The 22,804-nt window shown below is 48.1% G+C and overlaps 1 protein-coding gene and 1 long non-coding RNA gene across 2 annotated transcripts in view; one reads left to right on the forward strand and one right to left on the reverse strand.

Moving 5' to 3' along the window:
• The window catches only part of KIAA0556 (KIAA0556 ortholog), a 234,233-nt gene that overhangs the window by 55,954 nt on the left and 155,475 nt on the right, over nt 1–22,804 (reverse strand). The window contains exons 13-14 of the mRNA XM_030799359.1: nt 19,033–19,248; nt 6,067–6,204 (exon numbers count right to left, since the gene is read on the reverse strand). Of these exons, the coding sequence (XP_030655219.1) occupies nt 6,067–6,204; nt 19,033–19,248 (354 nt within the window). The remainder of the gene's footprint in view (nt 1–6,066; nt 6,205–19,032; nt 19,249–22,804) is intronic.
• LOC115831446 lies at nt 8,752–19,532 on the forward strand. Its single transcript, XR_004026929.1, has 3 exons — nt 8,752–9,068; nt 9,326–9,538; nt 19,035–19,532. It is a non-coding gene; the product is annotated as an uncharacterized LOC115831446 (long non-coding RNA).

Here is a 22,804-nt window from a genome sequence, read left to right on the forward strand (position 1 = left end):
ATACACGCCTCATTACTGAACTAATCTCTCCACTTTTGCATTCATTTGAAAACTTCTTCCCAGAAAAAGGCATTGCTGAAAATGCAAATGGTCATAGGATGAGTTGAGTCCACCCAAAGTGCACTCCAAAAGCACTGACACCCTCATCCAGGCCACCACCATCTTCAGCGAGGCTGTTCTTAGCTAGGCTGTTCTATGCCTTGAGCCTCCTCTCTCGGGGCTCCCTCTGCCCCCTGATCCATTCTCCAAATCAACCAGAGTAGTCTTTTAAATTCCTCAATCAGGACTGGGCGTGGTGGCTCACGCCTGTAATCCCAGCACTTTGGGAAGCTGAGGCGGGAGGATGACTTGAGGCCAAGAGTTTGAGACCAGCCTATCTCTACAAAAAATAAAAAGAAAACTAGCTGTGTGTGGTGTGCACACCTGTAGTCCCAGCTACTTGGGAGGCGGAGGTGGGAGGAACGCTTGAGCCCAGGAGGTCGAGGCTGCAGTGAGCCATGATCACGCCACTGCACTCCAGCCTGGGCAACAGAGAGAGACTGTCTAGAAAAACAAACAAACAAACAAACAAACAAACAAACAAACAAACACCCTCCATCAGATCATGTCACCCTGCTAACAAGCCTCTGGCGATGACACTAATAGCTGACCCTTGTATAGAGGGCAGGAGGCCAAGGAATGATTCAGAGCACTTTACACGCATTCACTGGACAATATCCCATTTTTCAGATAAAGCTGAGGTACACAGATGTGAGGTAACCTGCCCCAGGCCACATGGTCTCAGATGGGCTGGCTCTGACCATACTATATTCTACCTGTCTCCGAATCAGATCCAAACCTGCTGGCCCACAGGATCTGGTCCCCACCTCCCTCTGGGACCTCCCATGACACTCCTTGTTCCCCATGCTCTAGCCACCTGGCGAAACCACAGTCCTCGAACTCCTGCCGCAGGGCCTTTGCTCCTGCTGTGCCCTGTGGGGAATGCCCTTCCCACAGATGCCCCATGGCTGCTCCTGGTCATCACTGAGCTCGGGGAAGGCCTCTGGCCACCTGGCTCCAAGCAGCCCAGCCTCCTCCACCCTGTGACCCTCGTTCACTGTCCTGTGTTATTGTCTTCGGAATACTTAGTGTGACCTGAAATCATATTATTCGTTGTATCCTTGTTTATTGTCCCTACCCAACAGAAGGAACAGGGCCTTGTCTATTTGTTCACCACTGTACCCTCAGCACTGAGACTCATGTGGTCCCCTATGTAGTCACCAGCCACATGTGGCTACTTTAAACTAAAATTAATTAATTACAATGTAAAGTGCAGTCAGTGTCTCAGTGGCACTAGCTGCTTGTGAAATTCCCAACAGCCACCTGTGTCTAGTGGTTACTGTACCAAACAGGGCAGATACAGGACATGTCTACCATCACAGAAAGTTCTAGCGAGCAGTGGTGGTCTACACCAGTGGTCCCCAACTTTTGGGCACCAGGGACTGGTTTTGTGGAAGATAATTTTTCCATGGATGGTGGCAGGGGTGGGGATGGTTTTGGGATGAAACTGTTCCATCTCAGATCATCAGACATTAGATTCTCATAAGGAGTGTGCAGCCTAGATCCTTCGCATGTGCAATTCTCAGTAGGGTTCCCATGCCTATGAGAATCTCATGCCGCTGCTGACCTGACAGGAGGCAGAGCTCACGCGGTCATGCTCGCTCATCCGGTGCTCACCTCCTGCTGTGCGGTCTGGTTCCTAACAGGCCACAGACTGGTACTGGTCTGTGGCCTGGGGGCTGGGGACCCCTAGCCTAGACCACATGATATATCACAGAAATATGCCCCTGGGGAAACGTAGCATTCATTTATCAAAAACAATTTAACGAGTGCCTTTCTGTATATAAAATATACCCTGGGTGCCCGTCCTGCCTGGATGCTCACTGCTGTCCCACTTCCTGGTGTGACCAGGCTGGAGGCGGCACTTGCGTGGTGACGCTGTGGGTGATGATGGGGATGGTGCGCCTATCTGTACTGTCACACATAACTAACATGGCTATTATAAAGGCAAACAGATGGACCATGGGGAGCTGCTGGAAGCCCACTTTTTGGATGAGTTATTACCTACTATAGAAGGGAGACTATCGGTTTCTTCCTCCCAACAGATGCCACTCTGCAGGAGAAGCAGTGCTGTGAAAAACCAGAGAAAGACAAGCGGACCTCAAATTCCCCTTCCCGGCTTTGTCTCTTACCACCTGCTAGCTGGGCAAGTCACTTAATCTGGGGAACACCAAAAGATATGACACACATGTTATCACATCCTCCTGAGCACACGGCAGACGTGGCTGATCAATCATCACATCCTTTCCTTGATGAACCAGAAAGAAGGTTCCAGATCTTTCTCAGGACGGCACTCCAGCAAGCTGTTTCCCATCCGAGTTGGCAAAAGAGACACAGCCGATTTGCCATCTGGGATCTCACTGTCCTAAGTTCTGGCTTCTTCGTCTATAAGATGGGAAATACCACCACCTGCCTCATAGGATCACTGGGGGTTAATTGAGATGATTCATTTGTTCAGTTATTCATTCATGCATTGAATATTTACTGAGTGCCCACAGGGTGCCTATATGTGCCTGATACCTGCGGCATTGAATAAACGGCAGCTGTCACAAGTAGAGGCATCTGTGTGCTGCCTTCTGTGCACTGCTGTAGTGGCAGTGCAGCCTCCACGTCCTTACTTGGCCTCTCCCATCCCTCTCCTCTGGCCCAGCTGACACTTACAGCATCACCAAGTGAGGGGGAAAGGAGCCCATAAATGCTAGCATGAGGATTTTACAGGCAGCACATTTCCCAATAAAAGAGACTCCCCTTTTTCTAGTCCCTTCCTTTCTTCCGTTCTAAATAAGCCCTGGTTGGATTAGCTGCCCACATTTAACTTTTCTTCTTCAGATTCCCATACACAAAACACTGTATTAACAAGCCATGTCTACCAGGCCGAGCTGTATTTCCTATAAACTCTCATTTTATCTCCTTTAAAACACACAGTAATAGCATCCTCTGGAGAATATTAAATCAAACCAACCTGCAGCTGCATTTGTTTGCGCTTTTCTGCTCCTGGTAAATTCTGGCAACAGATGGGTGTGTGTTACATAAGCGGTGCCCTGGCAGGAACCGCAGTCCTCCACACTCTACCCTGGGTGTGGAAAGACCTCGGGTCTCAAATCCCTGCAGCCAACAGCTCCCCCAAGCACCCGTGATGACACCCCATGCTCCTGAGGGACTCTTAAGACCCTGTGCCTTTTTAAACAATTCTATAAGCACAAGGAAGGCTGAGCATAGGTTAAAGAAGAAAGGCAGGCCCTGGCCAAAAGGGATGAAGCTTATCTTTGTTGTAATCCTGCACATAAAATCTGCTTTCCTTGCCCTGAGATATATATTCAGTGACAGGGCCGAGCTGCAGGGCACAGGTGCGGGCAGCTGGCATTGTTCCATTGCCCATTCCAGAAGAGGGTGCCGATGGCCACCTGCCAGGAAGCACTGAGTGGGACTTGGAATGAGAGGACCCGACCCCAGATGCTCGTAGTGTGCCATGGCTATGTGGGCTGAGGCTGCATTCCGGGGTCTGAGGGTCAGCCTCTGAGCACACAAGAGGCCAGGTCTGGCAAGTGGAGACACGCCCAGAGAAATTTCCACAAGTTCCCAGTGGCTTGGCCTTCTTTTTCTCAAGTTTAAACTTCAGGTGTTTGTTTAAAAACAAACAAGCAAACAAACAACCTCAATGATCAGAAATCAGAGAAAGCTCTGGGCAGCACTGTGCAAACACACAGCTGGCCAGGGCTTACCTGTCCTGTTAGTTTCCTGACTCGAGGTGCCTCGCAACTGACAGGTGCTCGCGACATGATCACTAGGTGGATGGACAGCTAGTGGGTGGCAGAACTTGCAAGAAGCAGCTCAGGAAAGGAGGATGGGAGGGATGGAGGGAGGGAGGAAGGCAGGACTGCCTCTCTGGGACTAGGTTCCCAGCACTGCCTCCAACCTGCCATGTGGTCTCGTGCAAGCCACCTAGCCTCTCCTATCCTCTCATCCGGATATCAGTAAGGATAACACAACTGCTTATGGATTATTAGGAACATGAGCTCATTCATTCATTCATTCATTCATCAACCGCATGTTTCTCTTTTCACTAGGGCAGGGGTGGAGATGACTCAGGGGTGGAGATGACTCTTAAGGGGTCCATGGTGGCCTGGGAAAGCAGCCATAAATTTTGGTCAGGAGATGGTGGAACATGGTTATGAGGTCCCAGAGAAGCGCAAGGGGCAGGGGGCAGGGTCGGCTTCCTGGAGAAAGTGACATCTGGGTTTCCAGGAATATGAGGCAGAGATGGGCATTCTGAGTTGAGTGAGATGGGGGTGTGGGGGGCAGGGATAAAGGTATCACTACTATGGTCAGGGGGTGGAAAGCCAAGGCAGCCTGCATTCTGACAGGAGAGAGGCAGGGCCTGGCGTGAGGGGATTAGGAGGCTCTGATGTCACACTCAGGGGGTTGACCTTGATCCTCTGGGCCAAGGGGAGGCTCTGAGGGTTTGAAGCAGTAGAGATGTGTGATTGGATCTCCCTGGTGGCTGCTGGAGACAGACTGAAGGGTTGGGCCTAGGGCCAGTGAGAGCAATTAGGAGGCTGTGTTCTTTCACACCTCCGTGCCTGTGAACATGCAGAGCCCTCCACCCAGGATACACTTTCTCCTTTCCTGCCTCGGCTGACTGCCATTGTCCTTTGCCATCACAGCTCAGGTGTGTGTTCCTTCAAGAACCTTCCCTGGTCTCTCCCAGCCTGAGGCGGGCTCCTTTCTCCACACTCCATGCAGTCTAGGGCAGGCTAGTTCCAGCCCAGAGTTTTGTTTGAATTGTATGGTGGTTTAAAAAGAACTTAAATTAGCTACTGACATTTACAAATAAGGAAGGCTCATGTCAAAACTCAGATATCCAGCTCACTGGGCATGTTGGGAAGATCTAGCAGAACTGGCTGGTATTCTACAAAGCAACCCTTAGTTGAAGCTGAAAAGTGGCCTTCCCTTTCCCTAGGGCATGGGCTTGCCAGTCTGCCATATTCCCCACCACTCCCTAATGTCTCTAGCAAGATAGAAGGTGAGGCTCCGTTTCTATTTATAATCTCACTTGAACGATCACTTCCCTTACAGATTTGAAAGGAAAGTACAACTCTTGCTCCTATGTCTACCATAAGAGGGGCAGATAGGCCATAGTTCCCTGACGGAACTATGAGTGCATGAAAAACAGCCCAGAAAAGGAAGGAAAGGGTGTGGGCACAGGCAGCGGCATGAGGGTAGATAGTGTGAGGTTAGAAAGGAGGGCGTAGATCCTGCAACCGAGGTGGTGGGTCCAAAGGTAGCAAGTTATCTCAATTGATCACAGTCAGTTACAGATCTGACTCCTTTTTCCATTCTATTGCCCCTTCTCATTGCTGTACTTGATTAGTCTTTTAAAAAATAAAAAATAGAACCAGAGGGGCACAACAGCCAGAGGTTAAGAGCCTGGCTAGACACAGTGAGGTCCACAGAACAGGAAGATTGGGACGCCTGGGAGCTGGCTAGGCCTGCAGAATCTCAGGCCCTGCTCCAGACCTGCTGAATTAGAACCTGCATTTTAGCAAGATCCCACAGATGAGTCAGTGAAAGTTAACATTTGAGAAGTGAAGGCTAAGAGAAAGGGCCTGGAGTCCAAATGCAGGCATTCACATTCTCATTCTGACACTGACTGGCTGTGACTTGGGGCAAGTTACATAACCTCTCTGTGTCTCTGTTTCCTTATCTGTAAAACTGAGTCTCAGCTTGTATTTTTCCAGTTCCCCCAAGGGTGGCCTGATACCACCTCCCAACGCCAGCAGCCGGAAGCTCTGTCCCTGGGGGCTATGAGAATGCAGTGTGAACCTGCCAGCAGGCTCTTGCTGCACACACAAGGCCAGCAGGGCTTCCGTGTATCCATTTTGCAACTTTAGGAATCAGGCTATTGGCAAACTGCTAAGCGCTTCCATCAACCCAGTGCCCAGTGGGGAACCAGCGCCTGTTACTTACGCCATCAGCCATCCAGTAATTCCGAATCTTGATCTTGGCCAGACGGAAGTCCCCCAGCTGTCTTGTGTTTCGAATAACAAAAAACAGCTGGAGTGGTGGGTGGAAGGGGCAGGTCCACGGGGAGGAGTCTTTCTTGCCCTAGAAGGCCAGCAAGAGAGGGAAATCATTAGGCACATTTCTGCCTCTCCCCAAAGTAAAATGGCAGTGGCTCTTTGACTCGAAAACCAGGAGAGGCCTGGTGAGGGCTCAGGGCAGACAGCCAGGCCACCCCGTTGCCATCACCCAGGCTGGGGACTCAGATCACCCCGTCTGGACGGCACTTCACAGCAGGCTACTGACCCCGTCCCACCCCCTGCACAAAGCTGCCACACGGACCCCTCTGATCTGCCAACCAGACGGAATTTAAAATGCAGCGGGCTTTATTTTAATCAACTTAATCGGCTTTGAGGAGAGCCCTGGGGGAGGGGAAAGACGCTAGAGAGAAGGATGGGACGCTATTTGATTAACCTGGCAAACAAAGCCTTTGATTTTCTTTTGTAAAACCCTGACGAATTTTTAAAATTTTTAAATAGAAAAGAAAGAAAGCTACTGGCTCAGGCGTTGGTTGGGCCAGGGCCAGGGCACTGAGCCCTGGGATTTATTCTGTTCCTTTCAGGGTTTCCAAGCTCGGAGGCTTCAGTTTGCAGACTCTTCCCCCCTCCCCCCGCCGGTCCCCCGCCCCGGCGATGGAAGCCCCAGGGGCAGGTGAACAGAGACGCCTTGCTGTCATTCTCATTCGCACTGACAAAATTGCATGTCATGAGTGCTTTGGGTACAGATGGAAAAAGCCAAACCAGGGGACTTCTCTCAGCCCCAGCTGCCTCCTCTTGGCTTTCTACAATACCTATTCACTCTCCATTGGGACAAAACTCACAGCTGCTCCCAAACGCATCCACGCTGGCTCGACCCAGTGCCTTGGCACAGGCTGGGCCTCTGCTTGCTTGCAATTCTCTTCCTAACCTTCTCAATCTGGGGAATTCAGCTAAATCCAAGTGCCCTCGGCTACTTGCAGTCCCCAAGCTTGGTGCCTACCTCGGTGTCCCACGATCATCTCTTTTCACGTCCATGTCATGCCCCCATTCAGCCGTGAGCTCAAGGGAAGGGGTTGTGTCTAGTTATTCCAGAATCCTAGGCTTTTAGCATAGTTCCTTGGCACATGGAAGATGCCAAAAAAAAAAAAAAAAGAACAAAACCCTTTGTGTAATAAATAAATGACCACGTGAATGCACACATGGAGTGTGCCTCCTAATATCTGCCCTTTCATTAAAGCTTTAGGGAGGAGACTGTAGGCCAAGCGCGGTGGCTTATGTCTGTAATCCCAGCACTTTGGGAGGTGGAGGCGGGTGGATCACCTGAGGTCAGGAGTTCGAGACCAGCCTGGCCAACATGGAGAAACCCTGTCTCTACTAATAATGCAAAAATTAGCTGGGTGTGGTGGTGCATGCCTGTAATCCCAGCTACTCAGGAGGCTGAGGCAGGAGAATCGCTTGAACTCGTGAGGTGGATGTTGCAGTGGGCCGAGATCGTGCCATTGAACTCCAAACTCCGTCTCCAAAAAAAAAAAAAAAAAAAAAAAAAAACAAACAGAGAAGAGACTGTAAGCTGGATCTGGCTTGCAGAGGTATTTGTTTGGTTCATGCAGTGTAAACAACAACAACAACAAAAAAGCAAACACAAATTCATTGCCAACATTTAAAAATGGGGTGATTCACAGAGGTGCAGTGGCTCATGCCTTTAAGCCCAGTGACTTGGGAGGCTGAGGCAGGAGGATCACTTGAGGCCAGGAGTTAGAGACCAGCCTAAGTAATATAGAGAGACCTTGTCTCTACAAAAAAATTTTAAAAATTAGCAGGGTATGGCACTGTTTGCCTGTAGTTCTGGCTACTCAGGAGGCTGAAGTGGTAGGATCGCTTGAGCCCAGGAGTTTGGTACCACTGCATTCTAGCGTGGGTAACACAGTGAGACCCTGTCTCTAAGAAAAAAAAAAAAAAAGAGGGCTGGGTGCAGTGGCTCACACCTGTAATCCCAGCACTTTGAGAGGCCGAGGCGGGTGGATCATTTGAGGTCAGGAGTTCGAGACCAGCCTGGCCAACATAGTGAAACCCCGTCTCTACTAAAAGAAAAAAAAAATACAAAATTTAGCTGGGCGTGGTGGTGGGCCTCTAATTCCAGCTACTGGGGAGGCTGAGGCAGGAGAATCGCTTGAACCCGGAAGGTGGAGGCTGCAGTGAGCCAAGATGGCACCACTGCACTCCAGCCTGGGTGACGGAGTGAGACTCTGTCTCAAAAAAAGGTGGTGGTGGAGGAGGGAGATTTCTCCAAACAGCCAGATTTCTGACCCCTCTGCAGACTTGGAAGACATGGCAGCTCAGGAGCCCTGATGGCCATTTCCTGGAGCCAAGAGTGTGCAGCCCTTGAAGTCCGCCATTTCCCAGGGCTCCACAGTCCCCACCACTCCCTACTGCTTCACATCCACCTTGCTTCCCTCTTCTGCCTTGGCCTGGCTCCTGTAGGCATTGAGTCCGCAGTCCTTGTTTAGGGGCTGAGCAGCAGCAGCAAGTCCCATCTGCCAATAAGCAACCTCCGCAGGCCTGACACTGGCTGAGTTGTCCCTTTTATCTCAAAGGGGCATCACCCTGCATTTGAGAACATCTCAACAGACTCCCCGTCACCAGGAACGTGCCTGCTACTTGACAGAGCCAGGGAGGGAGGATTGGCTGATCTGGGGTTTTATCGGCCCCCAGGAGATGGGAGGCCCAGGCTCCAGCTGCGGTGGAGGACAAAGGGGACTTGTTTCGGTGACAATGGTGCCTTTCAGGAGGGAGGAGGTGGCTTTTGTTAAGGGAGAACGATGAGTTCAAGGGGTTCTGACTTATTCTGGCAAGTTTCTCCAGCTCTACAAGAACTTCTAGTGCTCTGGGCAGCTGCAAGGGGTCAAGAAACCACATCCCCAAATCCAGCGGGTGAGTCTCATTCCTTTGCTGAGTGGGGGCCTAAAATGGGGCACTGTGGCTGCCTGACAAAGGAAGAGACTGATGGCTGACCCTTAGATGTGGGCTAGGGGACTGTAATTGATTTCCCTTCACATTTCTGTCAGCAGGAGGAATAACAGGAGGGCTAAGTGGGAATTGTGGTGTTCAAAGTCAAAGAACATTAACCTGCGGATAACTCTGGGCCTCATTAGCAACCCAGCCTTCTGATGTTTTCTCTCCACAGACAGGATCTCAGAGAGAAAGGCTGATGGGAAGCTGCCCAGGGCTGACCTGGCACATGCTGGGAAAACCCCTCGGTGCCAGGGCAGGAGGCAGAGCGTCTGCAGCTCCTCCCTCCCCAACACAGCGGGTAAGGAATATGGCAGAACGGGAATTGGGCGCCTTCATGCTGCTGTTACCGCCCTTGGTTCATGGCTTCTTTCACTTGGAAACCCCAGGAGGTGGGCATTGCTGTAACGTATGTGCTACTGACCAAAACAGGCCAAAGCTCAGCGAGGGATGGGATCACCTATGGTTGCGCAGCGCCTACGTGGTGGAGTGAGGATCCAAACCTCCATCTTTCATGCATTAATTCATTCTGTCTCTGGATTCCCCTAGAAGCAGACCCTGAGGCAAGGATCTACGTGTAAGTAGCTTATTTAGACAGAGCAGAAAATATCAATGGGAGAGTTGGGAAGTGAGACAAGGCAGGGAAGGTGGCTCATAAAGGGTATGTTATCAAGACAGCTGCTCTTGTGGGCAACTGGAACTTAATCCCCCCAGGGAATCTGGGAGCCTGGGTGGAACAGGCGTCAGAGTGACTGCACCAATGGGGCCAGGGAGCTAGGGAATTTATACTCCAACTCCCACCAATGTTGGTTGAGTGCTGCTCCTGGGGGGCCTCTATTTCTCTCTGTATGGGAGGTAAAGCGGGCCCTGGAGGCCACAAAAAGAATCCTCCAGGAAAGAAATCTCAATGCCGCCATTCAGAAAAGCAGTCAGCATGCCCTGAAGTGCTAGGACAAAAGGGTGGAAGCGGGCACTGACACATCTACTCTATAACTTGCCCAACAAACACTGTACAGTGTCCCTCCTGGGGGACTGATGCTGAGCCAGACCCGGGGCATGTGCAAGGGAACCTGACCCACCAGGTCCTAGCAGCTCTGTGCTATGAGGGAAGGCAAACAGGTAATGTTTCCAAGAAAAAAAAATCAAGCAGGAACACATACTAGGAAAAAAATAAGAGAAAATTATTCATGGCCCATGGAACAGCTATTTTATAATGGATGGTTAAAGAAGGCTTCTCTGAGCAGGTAACTTTCTAACTCCTAAATCAAAGGTGGCTTTTAAACTCCAGCATTAACATAACACTGAATAGCAACCCGCAGGGAGATACTGCGCTGCCCTCAGAAGTAGCTCCAATTTAATAAATTATTGCATTACAAAGGAACAAACTATTGACACACACAACAATTTGGAAGGATGTCAAGGGCATTACACTGAGTGAAAAAAGCGAGTCTCAGAAAGGTTACCAACTCTGGTAATGACATAAATGCTATATAAATTGGCTGGGCGTGGTGGCTCACACCTGTAATCCCAACACTTTGGGAGGCCGAGGTGGGCGGATCATGAGGTCAGGAGTTCAAGACCAGCCTGGCCAACATAGTGAAACCCCGTCTCTACTAAAAATATAAAAATTAGCCGGACGTGGTGGCACACGCCTGTAGTCCCAGCCACTCGGGAGGCTGAGGCAGAAGAATCGCTTGAACCCGGGAGGTGGAGGTTGCAGCAAGCCGAGATGGCGCCACTGCATACCAGCCTGGGTGACAGTGTGAGACTTCATCTCAAAAAAAAAAAAAAAAAAAGCTATATAAATGGTATGATTCCATTTACGTAGCATTCTTGAAATGACAAAATGTAGGTAGAGGAACAGATCAGTGGTTTCCATTGTCAGGACTGGGCATGGGGAAGTGTGGCTATACAGGAGGAGCCCAAAGGAACTCCTTGGTGGTGATGGAACTGCTGTGTATCTCGATGTCTGTAACTTTAGAAAGAAATCTACATGTGTGATAAAACTGCATAAGAACTATATACATGTACACACAAGTGAATGTATGAAGGTCTGTACATTATACCAATGTCAAGGTCCTGGTTTTGACTATGTACTACAGTTACATAGGATTTACCACTGGGGAAAGCTGGGGAAAGGTGTATAAGACTTCTCTGTCTTTTTTTTTTTTAAATTGAGATATAATTCACATAGCATAAAATTTGCCACTTTAAAGCGTTCAGTTCACTGGTGTTTTAGTATATTCACAAGGTTGTTCAACCATTACTATTATCTTCTTCCAGTACATTTTCACCACCCTCCAAAAGATAACCACATTCATTAGCAGTCTCTCCCCATTCCTGCTTCCTCCCAGCCCCTGGCAATGACTAATCTACTTTCTGTCTTCAGATTTGCCTATTCTGGACATTTCATATAAATGAAATTATACAACATATAGCCTTCTGTGTCTGGCTTCTTTCACTTGGCATAATGTCTTCAAGGTTCATCCAGGTTGTAGCATGTAGCAATACTTCTTTCCTTTTTAGGGCTGAATAATATTCCATTTTGTGGAAATACTACATTTTCTTTATTCATCCATTGATGGACATCTGGCTGTTTCTACTACTTTTTGGCTATTCTGAATAATGCTGCTATGAACATGCATGTACAAGTTTTTTTTTTTTAAATAAACATGTTTTTAGTTATCTTGGGTATGCACCTAGGAATGGAATTGCTAGGTCATGGGTAACCCTACATTTACCTTTCTGAGAAATTGCTAAGCTGTTTTCCACAGGGGCTGCGCCATTTTACATTTCCGCAAGCAAAGAATGAAGGTTCCAATTTCTCCACATGCTCACCAATACTTATTTTCTCTTTTCTTTTTTAAAATTACAGCTATCCTAGCGTGTGTGAAGTGATATCTCATTGTGGTTTTGATTTGCATTTCCCTAACAACTTATGATATTAAGTATCTTTAATGTGCTCATTAGCCATTTGTACATCTTCTTGGAGAAATGTCTATTCAAAGTCCTTTGGCCATATTTTAATTGGGTTGTTCATCTTTTTGTCATTAGAGTTTTTTTTCTTTGTATATTCTGAATATTAGACCCTTATCAGATATACGATGTGCAGATATTTTCTCCTTTTTGTAGGTTGTATTTTTACTTTCTTGATAGTGTCATCTGAAGCAAAAATGTTTTTAATTTTGATGAAGTCTGATTTATCTGTTTTTTTCTTTTTTTTGGTTGCTTGTACTTTGGATGTCATAGCTAAGACTTCATTAACAAATTCAAGGCTTTCAAGATTTATACCTTTGTCTTCTTCTAAGAGTTTCAAAGTTTTAGCTCTTACATTTAGGTCTTTGATGCATTGAGTTAGTTTTGCATAAGGCATATGGTGGAAGTCTACCTTCATTTTTTCGCATGTGGAAACGCATTTGTCCCAAGGCCATTTTTTGAATGACTATGCTTTTCCCATTGAACGGTCTTGGTATCCTTGTTGGAATCAATTGACTATAAATCCATGGGTTTACTTCTGGATGCTCAATTCTATTTCATTGATCTAGATGTCTATCCTATGCCAGTACCATGCAGTCTTTATTACTGCAGAGTTGGTAGTATGTTTTGAAATTGAAGTGTGAGTTCTACTTTATTCTTTTTCAATAATGTTTTAGCGTTCTGAGTCCCTTGAAATTCCCTATAAATTGTAGAATCAGCTTGTCAACTTGTACAAAGAAGTCAGCTGAGATTCTGATAGTGATAGGTCAGTTTGGGGAAGTATTATCATCTCCATCTCAACACTGTTAAGTCTTCTGATCCATGAACATGGGATGCTTTTCCAGTTTCTTAGATCTTAGATTTCTTTTCAACAATGTTTTGTAGTTTTCAGAGTATACATTTTGTACTTCTTTTGTTAAATGTATTCCTAAGTATTTTATTCTTTTGATGCTATTGTAAACATAATTGTTTCTTAATTTCATTTTCCCTTGTAATTCTTTTTATTTCTGTAAGGTCAATAGCAATGTTCTATCATTCTTGATTTTAGTAATTTTAATCTTCTCCCCCATCTTTTTTTGGTTAGTCTAGCTAACGGTTTGCCAATTTGTTAATCTGCTCAAAGAACCAACTTTTGATTTCATTGACTTTCTCTATTGTTCTTCTGTTTTCTGTACTATTTTACAAATTCCTGTGAGTCTATAATTATCTCCAAATAAAAAGTTTAAAAATTGTAAGCTTAAACACCACCAACAAAAAACAGTAAGCTATGTTTCTGTTTAAAAAACAAAAAAAAAAATGTATGGCACATTTTTATGTACTGGGGATACAGTATAAACAGGACAGACAAGAATTTTCAGCTAAACTGGGGAGACATAATATACATGTAAACAAGATCATTTCTTACCGTGAGATGTGCTCTGAAGAAATGAAAAATGATGATGTGATAGTGACCAGGGTGGGAGGGAACAGGTACTCCTCCAGATTGTTGGGTGAGGGAAAGTCTTGCTGAGAAAGTGATATTAGGGCTGAAATCTGAATGTGGAGAAGCAACGTGAAAAGTTGGAGGAAAGGGTTTTGGAGAGGTAGGAATGAGGTTGGTGGGCTGGAAGAAGAGAGGGCAGGCCCAAGGCTGCTGGAGCCTGGGTGTGAAGCATGGGTGTGTGAAGTAGGCAGAGGGGGAGGTGGAGGCCTGTTCATAGAGAGACCCCAGGCCATAGGAAAGCACCTGGGCTTTATTTCCAAAGGTAAACAGAAGTCACAGTGGACATGTTTTAAGTAGCGGCAGGGTACAATGTGAGATATATATATACACACACATACACACACACACACACACACACACACACACACACATATATATACACATAAATATACATACACATACATGTTAATTCTTTTTAATTATTATTTATTTTGTAGAGATAGGGTCTCACTATGTTGCCCAGGCTGGTGTCAAACTCCTGGCCTCAAGTGATTCTCCTGCCTTGACCTCCCAAAGTGCTGGGATTATAGGTGTGAGCCACTGTGCCCAAATGTACCATCCCCATGATTCAATTATCTCCACCTGGCCCTGCCTTTGACAAGTGGGTATTTTTACAATTCAAGATGAGATTTGGGTGGGGACACAGTCAAACCATATCAATCCCCAATACATGAAAGTGTGCAATACACACATATATATATATTTTTACTTTTTATTTGGAAATAATTCTAGACTCATAGGAAATTCATAATTTCCTAGGGCAATCAAGGAAGACTCTAGGTGGTACATCTGAGTCAACAGCAATGCTGGCTACTGAACAAGAAATACTGGAGGAAGAAGTGATGTGGGGAAGAGGGCAGGGGAATCAAAACTTAAGTTTTAAATCTCTGAGGTCTGAAATGGGCTGGGTATGGTGGCTGATGCCTGTAATCCCAGTGCTTTGGGAGGCCAAGGCAGGAGGACTGCTTGAGACCAGGAGATTGAGATTAGCCTGGGCCACATAGTGAGACCCTATCTCTACAAAAAATAAAAAAAAAATTAACCAAGTGTGGTAGTGTGTGCCTGTAGTTCCAGCTTCTTGAGAGGCTGAGGTTGGGGGGTGGCTTGAGCCCAGGAGGTTGAGGCTGCAGTGAACAATGACTGCACCACTGCTCTCCAGCCTGGGCAACAGAGCAAGACCTTGTCTCTAAAAATAATAATAATAATAATAATAATAATAATAGTAATAATAATAATGAAGTCTGAGATGGCCAGTAGAGATCCAAGAGATGTCAAGCAGGAAGCTGACATTCATGTCAGGAACTCAGAGGGGCAGACAGGGCTGGGTGTATAAATCTGCAGTCATCTTGAGGCCTTGGGCTGGGATGCAGCCAATGAGAGACACAGTACGGGCACAGAAGGGTGGAGTTTCCATAGAGGCTGGGGCACTCCCACATCTTTTGAATGCCCCAATTCACTTCCACCGAAGCATTTTCTCTTTCAAACCCAGCCTCCGCTTCTAGGTACCTCGGCTGTCGGGTGAGCTCTATCAGCCATGCTGCATGGCCTGGGGCAAGTGCCTCTTCCTCACTGCATCTTGCTTTTTTCTCATTGATAAAATGAGGAGAGTCATCCCAAGGTTCATGTGAGGGTTAAACGAGGCAATGCACCAGGCTGTGGCTGCCACACGCCGGTGCAATTAGATGGTTCTGAGAGGCAGTGTGTTCCGGTAGCCCCGGGCCTGGGACCCAGGATGCAGGGAAGCCCTGAGTCAGGGAAGAAGGGGGAATCCAGCCTTCCTGCGAATGAGCCCAGAGACCCAGCAGCCCAGGGTGACACAGCTGCCTCACGTCCCAGTCACAGGGCCAAAAAATAAAAACCTCAAACACACCAAAACCGTGGGCCATCACATGGCAAAGCGCCCCAGTCTCTGCTAAACAGAAGAAAGGGAAAGCAATCATCAGAATTGGTCCCCATCAAATCCAATGATGCTTTTTATTGTCCCTAGTGTGCTCTGTTCTGGAGAGCAGGCTTCCAAAATGCCATTGCTTTCTGCAAGAGTGGGGCAGAGGAGGGGTGGTGAGGGCTGGGCCAAGTCCCAGCAGCAAGCATGGGAGCCCATAGACTTGAATCTGGAGGCAGAGCAGGGATAGGCCAGGCCACAGCACCCAGGCAGCCATTATCCACAGCTCAGGGACTGTGTCTTTTGAGGGCTGAGATCACATAGCTGCTGATCTAGAAGGGGAGTCAGACCCACCCAGTCCAACCCTGCGGCCAGTTGTTGCTTCTCAGCTATCTAGCATCCAGCCCGCCTTTCTTTGAGTGGCAATCTTGAATTTCTTAATTTTTATTTTTATTTGTGACATATATTACACCTTTTCTAAGCAATCTTGAACTCCTTTAGGGAGAATCTCTTCCTGCCCCGCTGGGGCATCTTAGTGGAACTGGCATCAAGATGTCCTGCCCTAGTCAGTCTGGTCCATCAGCCTTCCTCTCCTGAGACTATTTCCAGCAGAGAGTTGCGAGGACAAACCAACCAGCCAACCGACACTGCCGAGGCATCTCAATAAATGGTTGTTGTATGAACTAAGGGAATGAAGCTTTATCCTTTTCTCCATCTCCGCTTCTCATTTTGTTCCCTTCTCTGAAAGCAGCCCCCAACCTTCAGTCATGACCCAGTTTAGGACGTAAGTTAGTCATGGTTTCGGATGCCATGGAAGTGACCACTAACACAAAGGCCAAAAGAGTCAACTCTTTAAGTAGGACAGCACGATCTCCCCCAGAACCTCAAGTCCAAGAGAAGAATCTTTCCAGAAGGATCTCACATCCTCCTGTTCATCTCCCACTCCCAAAAGAAGACCACACCTGTGGTGGCCAGCATTCCGGGATGCTCCCTAAAACCCCAACTTTCCCACAAGGCCCGTCCTCTCCTGGCCTGCGTGGCATTGAGTACACTAGCTACTCAAAAGACTTGAAACACATTTACTTTTTAAACATTTGCTAACTGAGCTGGACTCAGTTTCTGCTGCTGGAAATCTAAGAATCTGAACAGATGATTGACCCAATCTCCCATTTTTCAGCAGGCAGAAAAACCCACCCTCGCCGGGCGCGGTGGCTCAAGCCTGTAATCCCAGCACTTTGGGAGGCCGAGGCGGGTGGATCACGAGGTCAGGAGATCGAGACCATCCTGGCTAACACGGTGAAACCCCGTCTCTACTAAAAATACAAAAAAAAAAAAAAAAAATTAGCCGGGCGTGTTGGCGGGCGCCTGTAGTCCCAGCTACTCAGGAGGCTGAGGCAGGAGAATGGCGTGAACCTGGGAGGCAGAGCTTGCAGTGAGCCGAGATTGCGCCACTGCACTCCAGCCTGGGGGACAGAGCAAGACTCCGTCTCAAAAAAAAAAAAACCCACCCTCAGAGAAGGCAGGCAAGTTGCCAAGGCCAGAGTCAAGAACAGAATCTGGGTCTCTAGAACCAGAGATTTCAAAAACCCCTTTTCTTGTTTCCTCTTCTTTAAAATGGGAATAACACTAACTACTTTTCCCAATGGCATTAATACTATTAATAATAATAACAATAACAGCAAAGGCTAGGCATGGTGGCTCATGCCCATAATCCCAGCACTTTGGGAGGCTGAGGCAGGAGGATCACTTGAGGCCACGGAAACCATCCCGGGTAACATAGTGAGACCCCATCTCTATAAAAAATTTTACAAAATTAGCCAGATGTGGTGTTGTGTGCCTGTAGTCCCAGCCATTTAGGAGGCTGAGGCAGGAGGACAGCTTGAGCCCAGGAGTTTGAGGCTGCAGTGAGCTATGATCACGCAATAACAACATCTTCCCGGGTCTCCCAGGAGATAATTATGAATGAAGCTGAGGCCCAGCATAGGAAAGATGACGTGGCTGCTACTCTGGCTCAGTTTAGCTCACAGTCTCTTGTGTACAACTTGCAAGTAGCAGGAAGGAAAAAATGCCACTACCCTCCCCTATCTTTTTTTTGTAAATTCTGTTGTTTGTTTGTTTATTTGTTGAGACGGAGTCCTGCCCTGTCGCTCAGGCTGGAGTGTAGTGGCATGATCTTGGCTCACTGCAACCTCCCCTCCCAGGTTCAAGCGACTCTCCTGGCTTAGCCTCAAGTAGTTGGGACTACAGGTATGCGCCCCAACGCCCAGCTAATTTTTGTATTTTTGGTAGAGACAAGATTTCGCCATGTTGGCCAGGCTGGTCTTGAACTCCAGGCCTCAGGTGATCCGCCCACTTTGGCCTCCCAAAGTGCTGGGATTACAGGTGTCAGCCACTGTACCTGGCTCTGCTAGATATTTAAAGGAAAGAAACATTCAACGTTTGTGGAGTGTGCACCTCACGACCTAGGGCAGCAGGGTCCTGAGGGTGTATGGGCAAGGGTCCTGGCCCAGGCTGCCCGATGTGAACTTGGCTCCACTACCTTCCAGCTGCATGACCTTGGCCAAGTCAATGCCCTTCTCCAAGCTGTAGTTTCTTCAACTACAAAGAACATCCATTAACCTTAATGACCCCTGAGGTCCAGTGTTTGATGGTGACTGTGGAAAACTGCAAGGTGGATAAAAGAAGGTGAATTGGCTCCCCCAAGAAAAACCCACAGAGCAGGGGCTGGGAAACAGCTTAGGGAGAGAGTGTCTGGGGCCTCTGCCAGCACCACTCCCTCAGGCTCCTGCCCAACTTTGCCCAAATGAATAACCCTGGTAGATTTTATCTTATTTATTTTTTTTTGAGACAGAGTCACATTCTGTCACCCAGGCTGGAGTGCAGTGGCACAATCTCGGCTTACTGTAACCTCTGCCTCCTGGGTTCAAGTGATTCTCCTGCCTCAGCCTCCAGAAGTAGCTGGGATTACAGGCATGTGCCACCATGCCTGCCTAATTTTTGTATTATTAGTAGAGACGGGGTTTCACCATGTTGGCCAGGCTAGTCTTGAACTCCTGACTTCAAGTGATCCACCCGCCTCGGCCTCCCAAAGTGCTGGGATTACAGGTGTGAGTCACCATACCTGGCCTATTTTTGTTTTTTTTTAGAGACAGGATCTTACTCTGTTGCTCAGACTGGAGTACAGTGGTACAGTCACAGCTCACAGCAGCCTCAATCTCCCTGGGCTCAGGAGATCCTCCCACCTCAGCCTTCCAAGTAGCTGGGACTACAGGCACGAGCCATGATGCCTGGCTAATTTTTTGTGTTTTTTGTAGAGACAGGGTTTTCCCTTGTTGCCCAGGCTGGTCTTGAACTCCTGACCTCAAATGATCCGCCTGCCTCAGCCTCCCAAAGTGCTGGGATTACAGGTGTGAGCCTCCATACCTGGCCAGATTTTGTTGTTCTTCCCCTCCCTCCACTCATAACCTTAACACAGATTTATCAAGGGCAGAGAAAATGCATGGGAATACACAGCCAAGAAGCAATCCAGTGTTCCCTCCACTCACAGCTAAGTTCCTGTTGACGAGGCGGCCCAGCTCCCCAGGCATGGCTGTGTTCCGGATATCCACGTCGTGAGGTGACACATAAAGCTTTGTGTCATTCAAGTCAAAGAACTCGACTTCTGTGAGACCCACCCACCATGAGTTGCCCCAGTTGGACAGGATCTCCATGGTCACATAGATGGCATCTTTGATCTCGTCTGCCCTCATTCTCTGTTTGTCCTTAAAGAAGAGAAAAATAACACCAAAGGATTAAGTCATGACAGGCTTGAATTCGGCTCTGCCTCTGCCACCACTGCCTTCAAAAAGTTAGTTAACCTTCAGGGTTTCAGTCTCTCCATCTGTACAATGAGGATAAGAATAGCACCCACTACCTATGGTTATTACAATGATTAAATGAATTCATACTGTAAAGCATTCAAAATAGAGGCCCTGTGTAACTGGCACTCTGTGAGCATTCTGTTTGAGAGTTTACAAATAAATAAAAATGTCTAAAAAGCATTGAATTCTGCCTGAACATGCGTGTCTCTCCCCCACTACTCAGTGTTCGGCACCCAGAAGCTTGTCACGACATCTGCTGAATTGAGTAGGCGTTACAGGCTGAGGCCGGGCACAGTGGCTCACGCCTGTAATCCCAACACTTTCAGAGGCCAAGCTCGGAGGACTCCTCGAGGCCAGGAGTTCAAGATCAGCCTGAGCAACAAAGTGAGATCCTGTCTTTACAAAAAAATTTAAAAAAAAAATGAGCTGGGCACAATGGCACATGCCTACAGTCCCAGCTACACAGGAGGCTGAGGCAGGAGGATTGCTTGAGCCCAGGTGGTTGAGGCTGCAGTGAGCTGTGTTCACACCACTGCACTCCAGCCTGGGTGAAAGACCCAGTCTCAAAAAAAAAAAAAACCAAAAACAAAACAAAACAAAAAGGTTACAGGCTGAATTTATCCCTTCCAAATTCATCTGTTGAAACCCTAATCCCCAGTACCTCAGAATACGACTGTATTTGGAGATAAGGCCTTTAAATAGGTGATTAAATTAAAATGAGGCTGTGGAGGAGGGTACTAATCCAATCTAACTGGTGTCCTTATAAGAGGAAAGTTGGACACACAGAGAGACACACCAAAGGATGCAGACACAGAAAAAGGCCATATGAGGGCAAAGCAAGAAGGCAGCTGTCTGCAAGCCAAAGAGAGAGGCCTCAGAACAAACCAAACCTGCCAACACCTTGATCTTGGACTTCCAGCCTCTGGAATTGTGAGAAAACAAATCTCTGTTGTTGAAGCCACCCCGTGTGTGGTATTTTGTTATGGCAGCCCTAGTGGACTGATATAGTAGGTAACATGGTCCCCTGGCTTTGGACAAGTCACTTGACATCCCTCGGCCTGGTTGGGGAAGATGACATGACACCACCTATGCGATAATCCTGTCACAGATGTTAAACAAGATATGAATACCTAAGAAGGCACCATCACGAGCCCCGGCCCTGGGTGAGCTCTGTAAGTGTCTGTTTCTTTCTGTTTCTCTCCTTCATTGCTTTTAATGCCTGCCTCCTTCCTGCGTCGGCTGTCTACTCTGAGAGACTGCATGAATGCCATCAACAAACGGCCACCCTTCGGAATGGCTTCCTGAGGCCCTCCGGGGCTGATTGCAGCACTGGTTGCCACGGATCAGTCGCTCACAAAATAGTGCATTCCCCGCGTGCACATGCCCTCTGTTAATTAGCACAGGTAATCTGCAATGGTTCTGTGAGCAGGGAGCCAAGCAAATGAACAGCAACTGTTCCCTACTTATTTTTTTAATTAATAGCCAGCGAGACGTGCTATCGCTCTCAGTGTGTGTTTGGAGGGGCCTTGATTGTCACATGGTGGGAATGCGGATAGGGAGGAGGGAGAGAGGTCAGCTCACAGCTCCCAGATAAAAGATAGGGCCTGTTTTGATCAGCTGGGCCCTCGAAACCCACAGCTTCCTCCTTCTGCTCCACAGCCATGTGGGGTCCTGGCCAAGCCTCTGCTGCCCTGGGTCTGAGTCCCTAGCTGACTCCAGGGGACTGGGAGGTTAATGAGCTTGTGCTTGTGTGGAGCAATCCAGGGCCAGGTGAGCGGTCAGTCTGGGGGTTGCTGAAGAAGTGGCATTGTTCACCTTGCTTGTTGGTGGGAGGCAGGAGGGCCAGATGGGAGGCAGGCTACCTTTCAGAGGGGCTGCTAGAACTCCGACCCAGTGCAATCTGAAATGTGCAAATTCCTCAGCTGTGTTCATAAATGAATAAGCTGAAGGATCTATTAACTAAGCAAGTGTCACAACTTGTCTGTTGCTACTCAGTGGCTCCTCCTGCTTCTGTAATGCCCAATTTGGGATCCCACTTGGCGGTGGGAGGGGGACACTGGCTGGGAAGCTCCTGGCCCCTGTCATTCATTGTCCCCGCTCTTGCTGAGACCGCTTGATTTTCCTTGAGGGGAAGCCACGGCGTCTCTTTTCTCAGCCACAAAGCATAGGGAGACTGACCCTTTCCCACTCCAGGGAGGTGCAAGACTGGTCCAAGGAAGCAATGTGTCCTGTTCCCTGGGCCACCAGAAGGGAGCAGCTCAGTGACAGGCAAGCACCCCGGCACAGGCCAGTGCAAGCATGCCAATCACAGATTTACCTGGGGGAGAAACGGGCTTCTCTCCTGACAGTGGAGTCTGATGATACAGGGGTGCAAGGTAGAACCATTCTAGCTATTTGGAGGGAGGAGAGATGGGAGCAGAGATGGGACTGAGCTCCAGGGGGTGGGACTGAGCTTTCCACTGTGCAGACAGAGGGGAAAGACACAGTGCGAGCTGCTGGATCAGGCCCCACCTGGCCCTCCCTGTGTCATTTTCAATGAGAAGAGTCTGTCATTTTTCTTCTCTTTGTTGTATAAGTCAGTTTGCCCTGGATTTTCTGTCTCCCGTAATATAAGGAAACTTGGTCGGGTGTGGTGACTCACAGCTGTAATCCCAGCACTTTGGGATGCTGAGGCAGGAGGATTGCTTGAGCCCAGAAGTTCAAGACCAGCCTGGGCAACATAGCAAGGATTCATCTCTACAAATTTTTTTTCTTTTTAAATAGCCAGGTATTCTGGGGGGCCCCTGTAGTCCCAGCTACTCAGGAGGCCAAGGTGGGAGGATCGATTGAGCACGGAGTTCAAGGCTGCAGTGAGCTGTGATCACACCCACTGCACTCCAGTCTGGAAGAAAGAGCAAGGCCCTGTCTCTAAAATTAATTAATTAATTAATTAAAATAATAAAAATAAAGAAACTATTCCATGCAGTGGGGAGCACAGCTTTGATTTTTCTCAGTGAACTTTCAGCAGATATTTGCTGGTTTCTCCCTGCACTGAGCTGTATGCTCTCAGAGACCTTTCCCGTTTCATCCTCACAGTGGCCTGTGGGGCATGGATTATTGACGCTATTTGAGAGCCAGGACCAGACAGCTTAAGACGCTTGTCTAAGGTCACACAATCTCTCAATGATGGTGCCAGATTCAAAGCTGGAACTCTAGTCCAGGCCAGGCCAGGCCAACTCAGGGGCCTTTCTGCTCTCATAGGACTTTATATGTGGCTTTGGGAGGACTTTGCATTAAGTCCTCACTGGCCAGTAGTAAGATTGGTGACCACCATACCAAATAATACTAAGAATGGCTTGAGTGAAGGTGGGGGCAGAAGGGAGTGCTGGGACACACACCTTTTAGCACAAAAGAAAATGGAGGCTGCCGGGCGCGGTGGCTCACGCCTGTAATCCCAGCACTTTGGGAGGCTGAGGCG

This window comes from Nomascus leucogenys, chromosome 2, assembly GCF_006542625.1.
Source record: "Nomascus leucogenys isolate Asia chromosome 2, Asia_NLE_v1, whole genome shotgun sequence".
In the NCBI taxonomy this organism is placed as follows: domain Eukaryota; kingdom Metazoa; phylum Chordata; class Mammalia; order Primates; family Hylobatidae; genus Nomascus; species Nomascus leucogenys.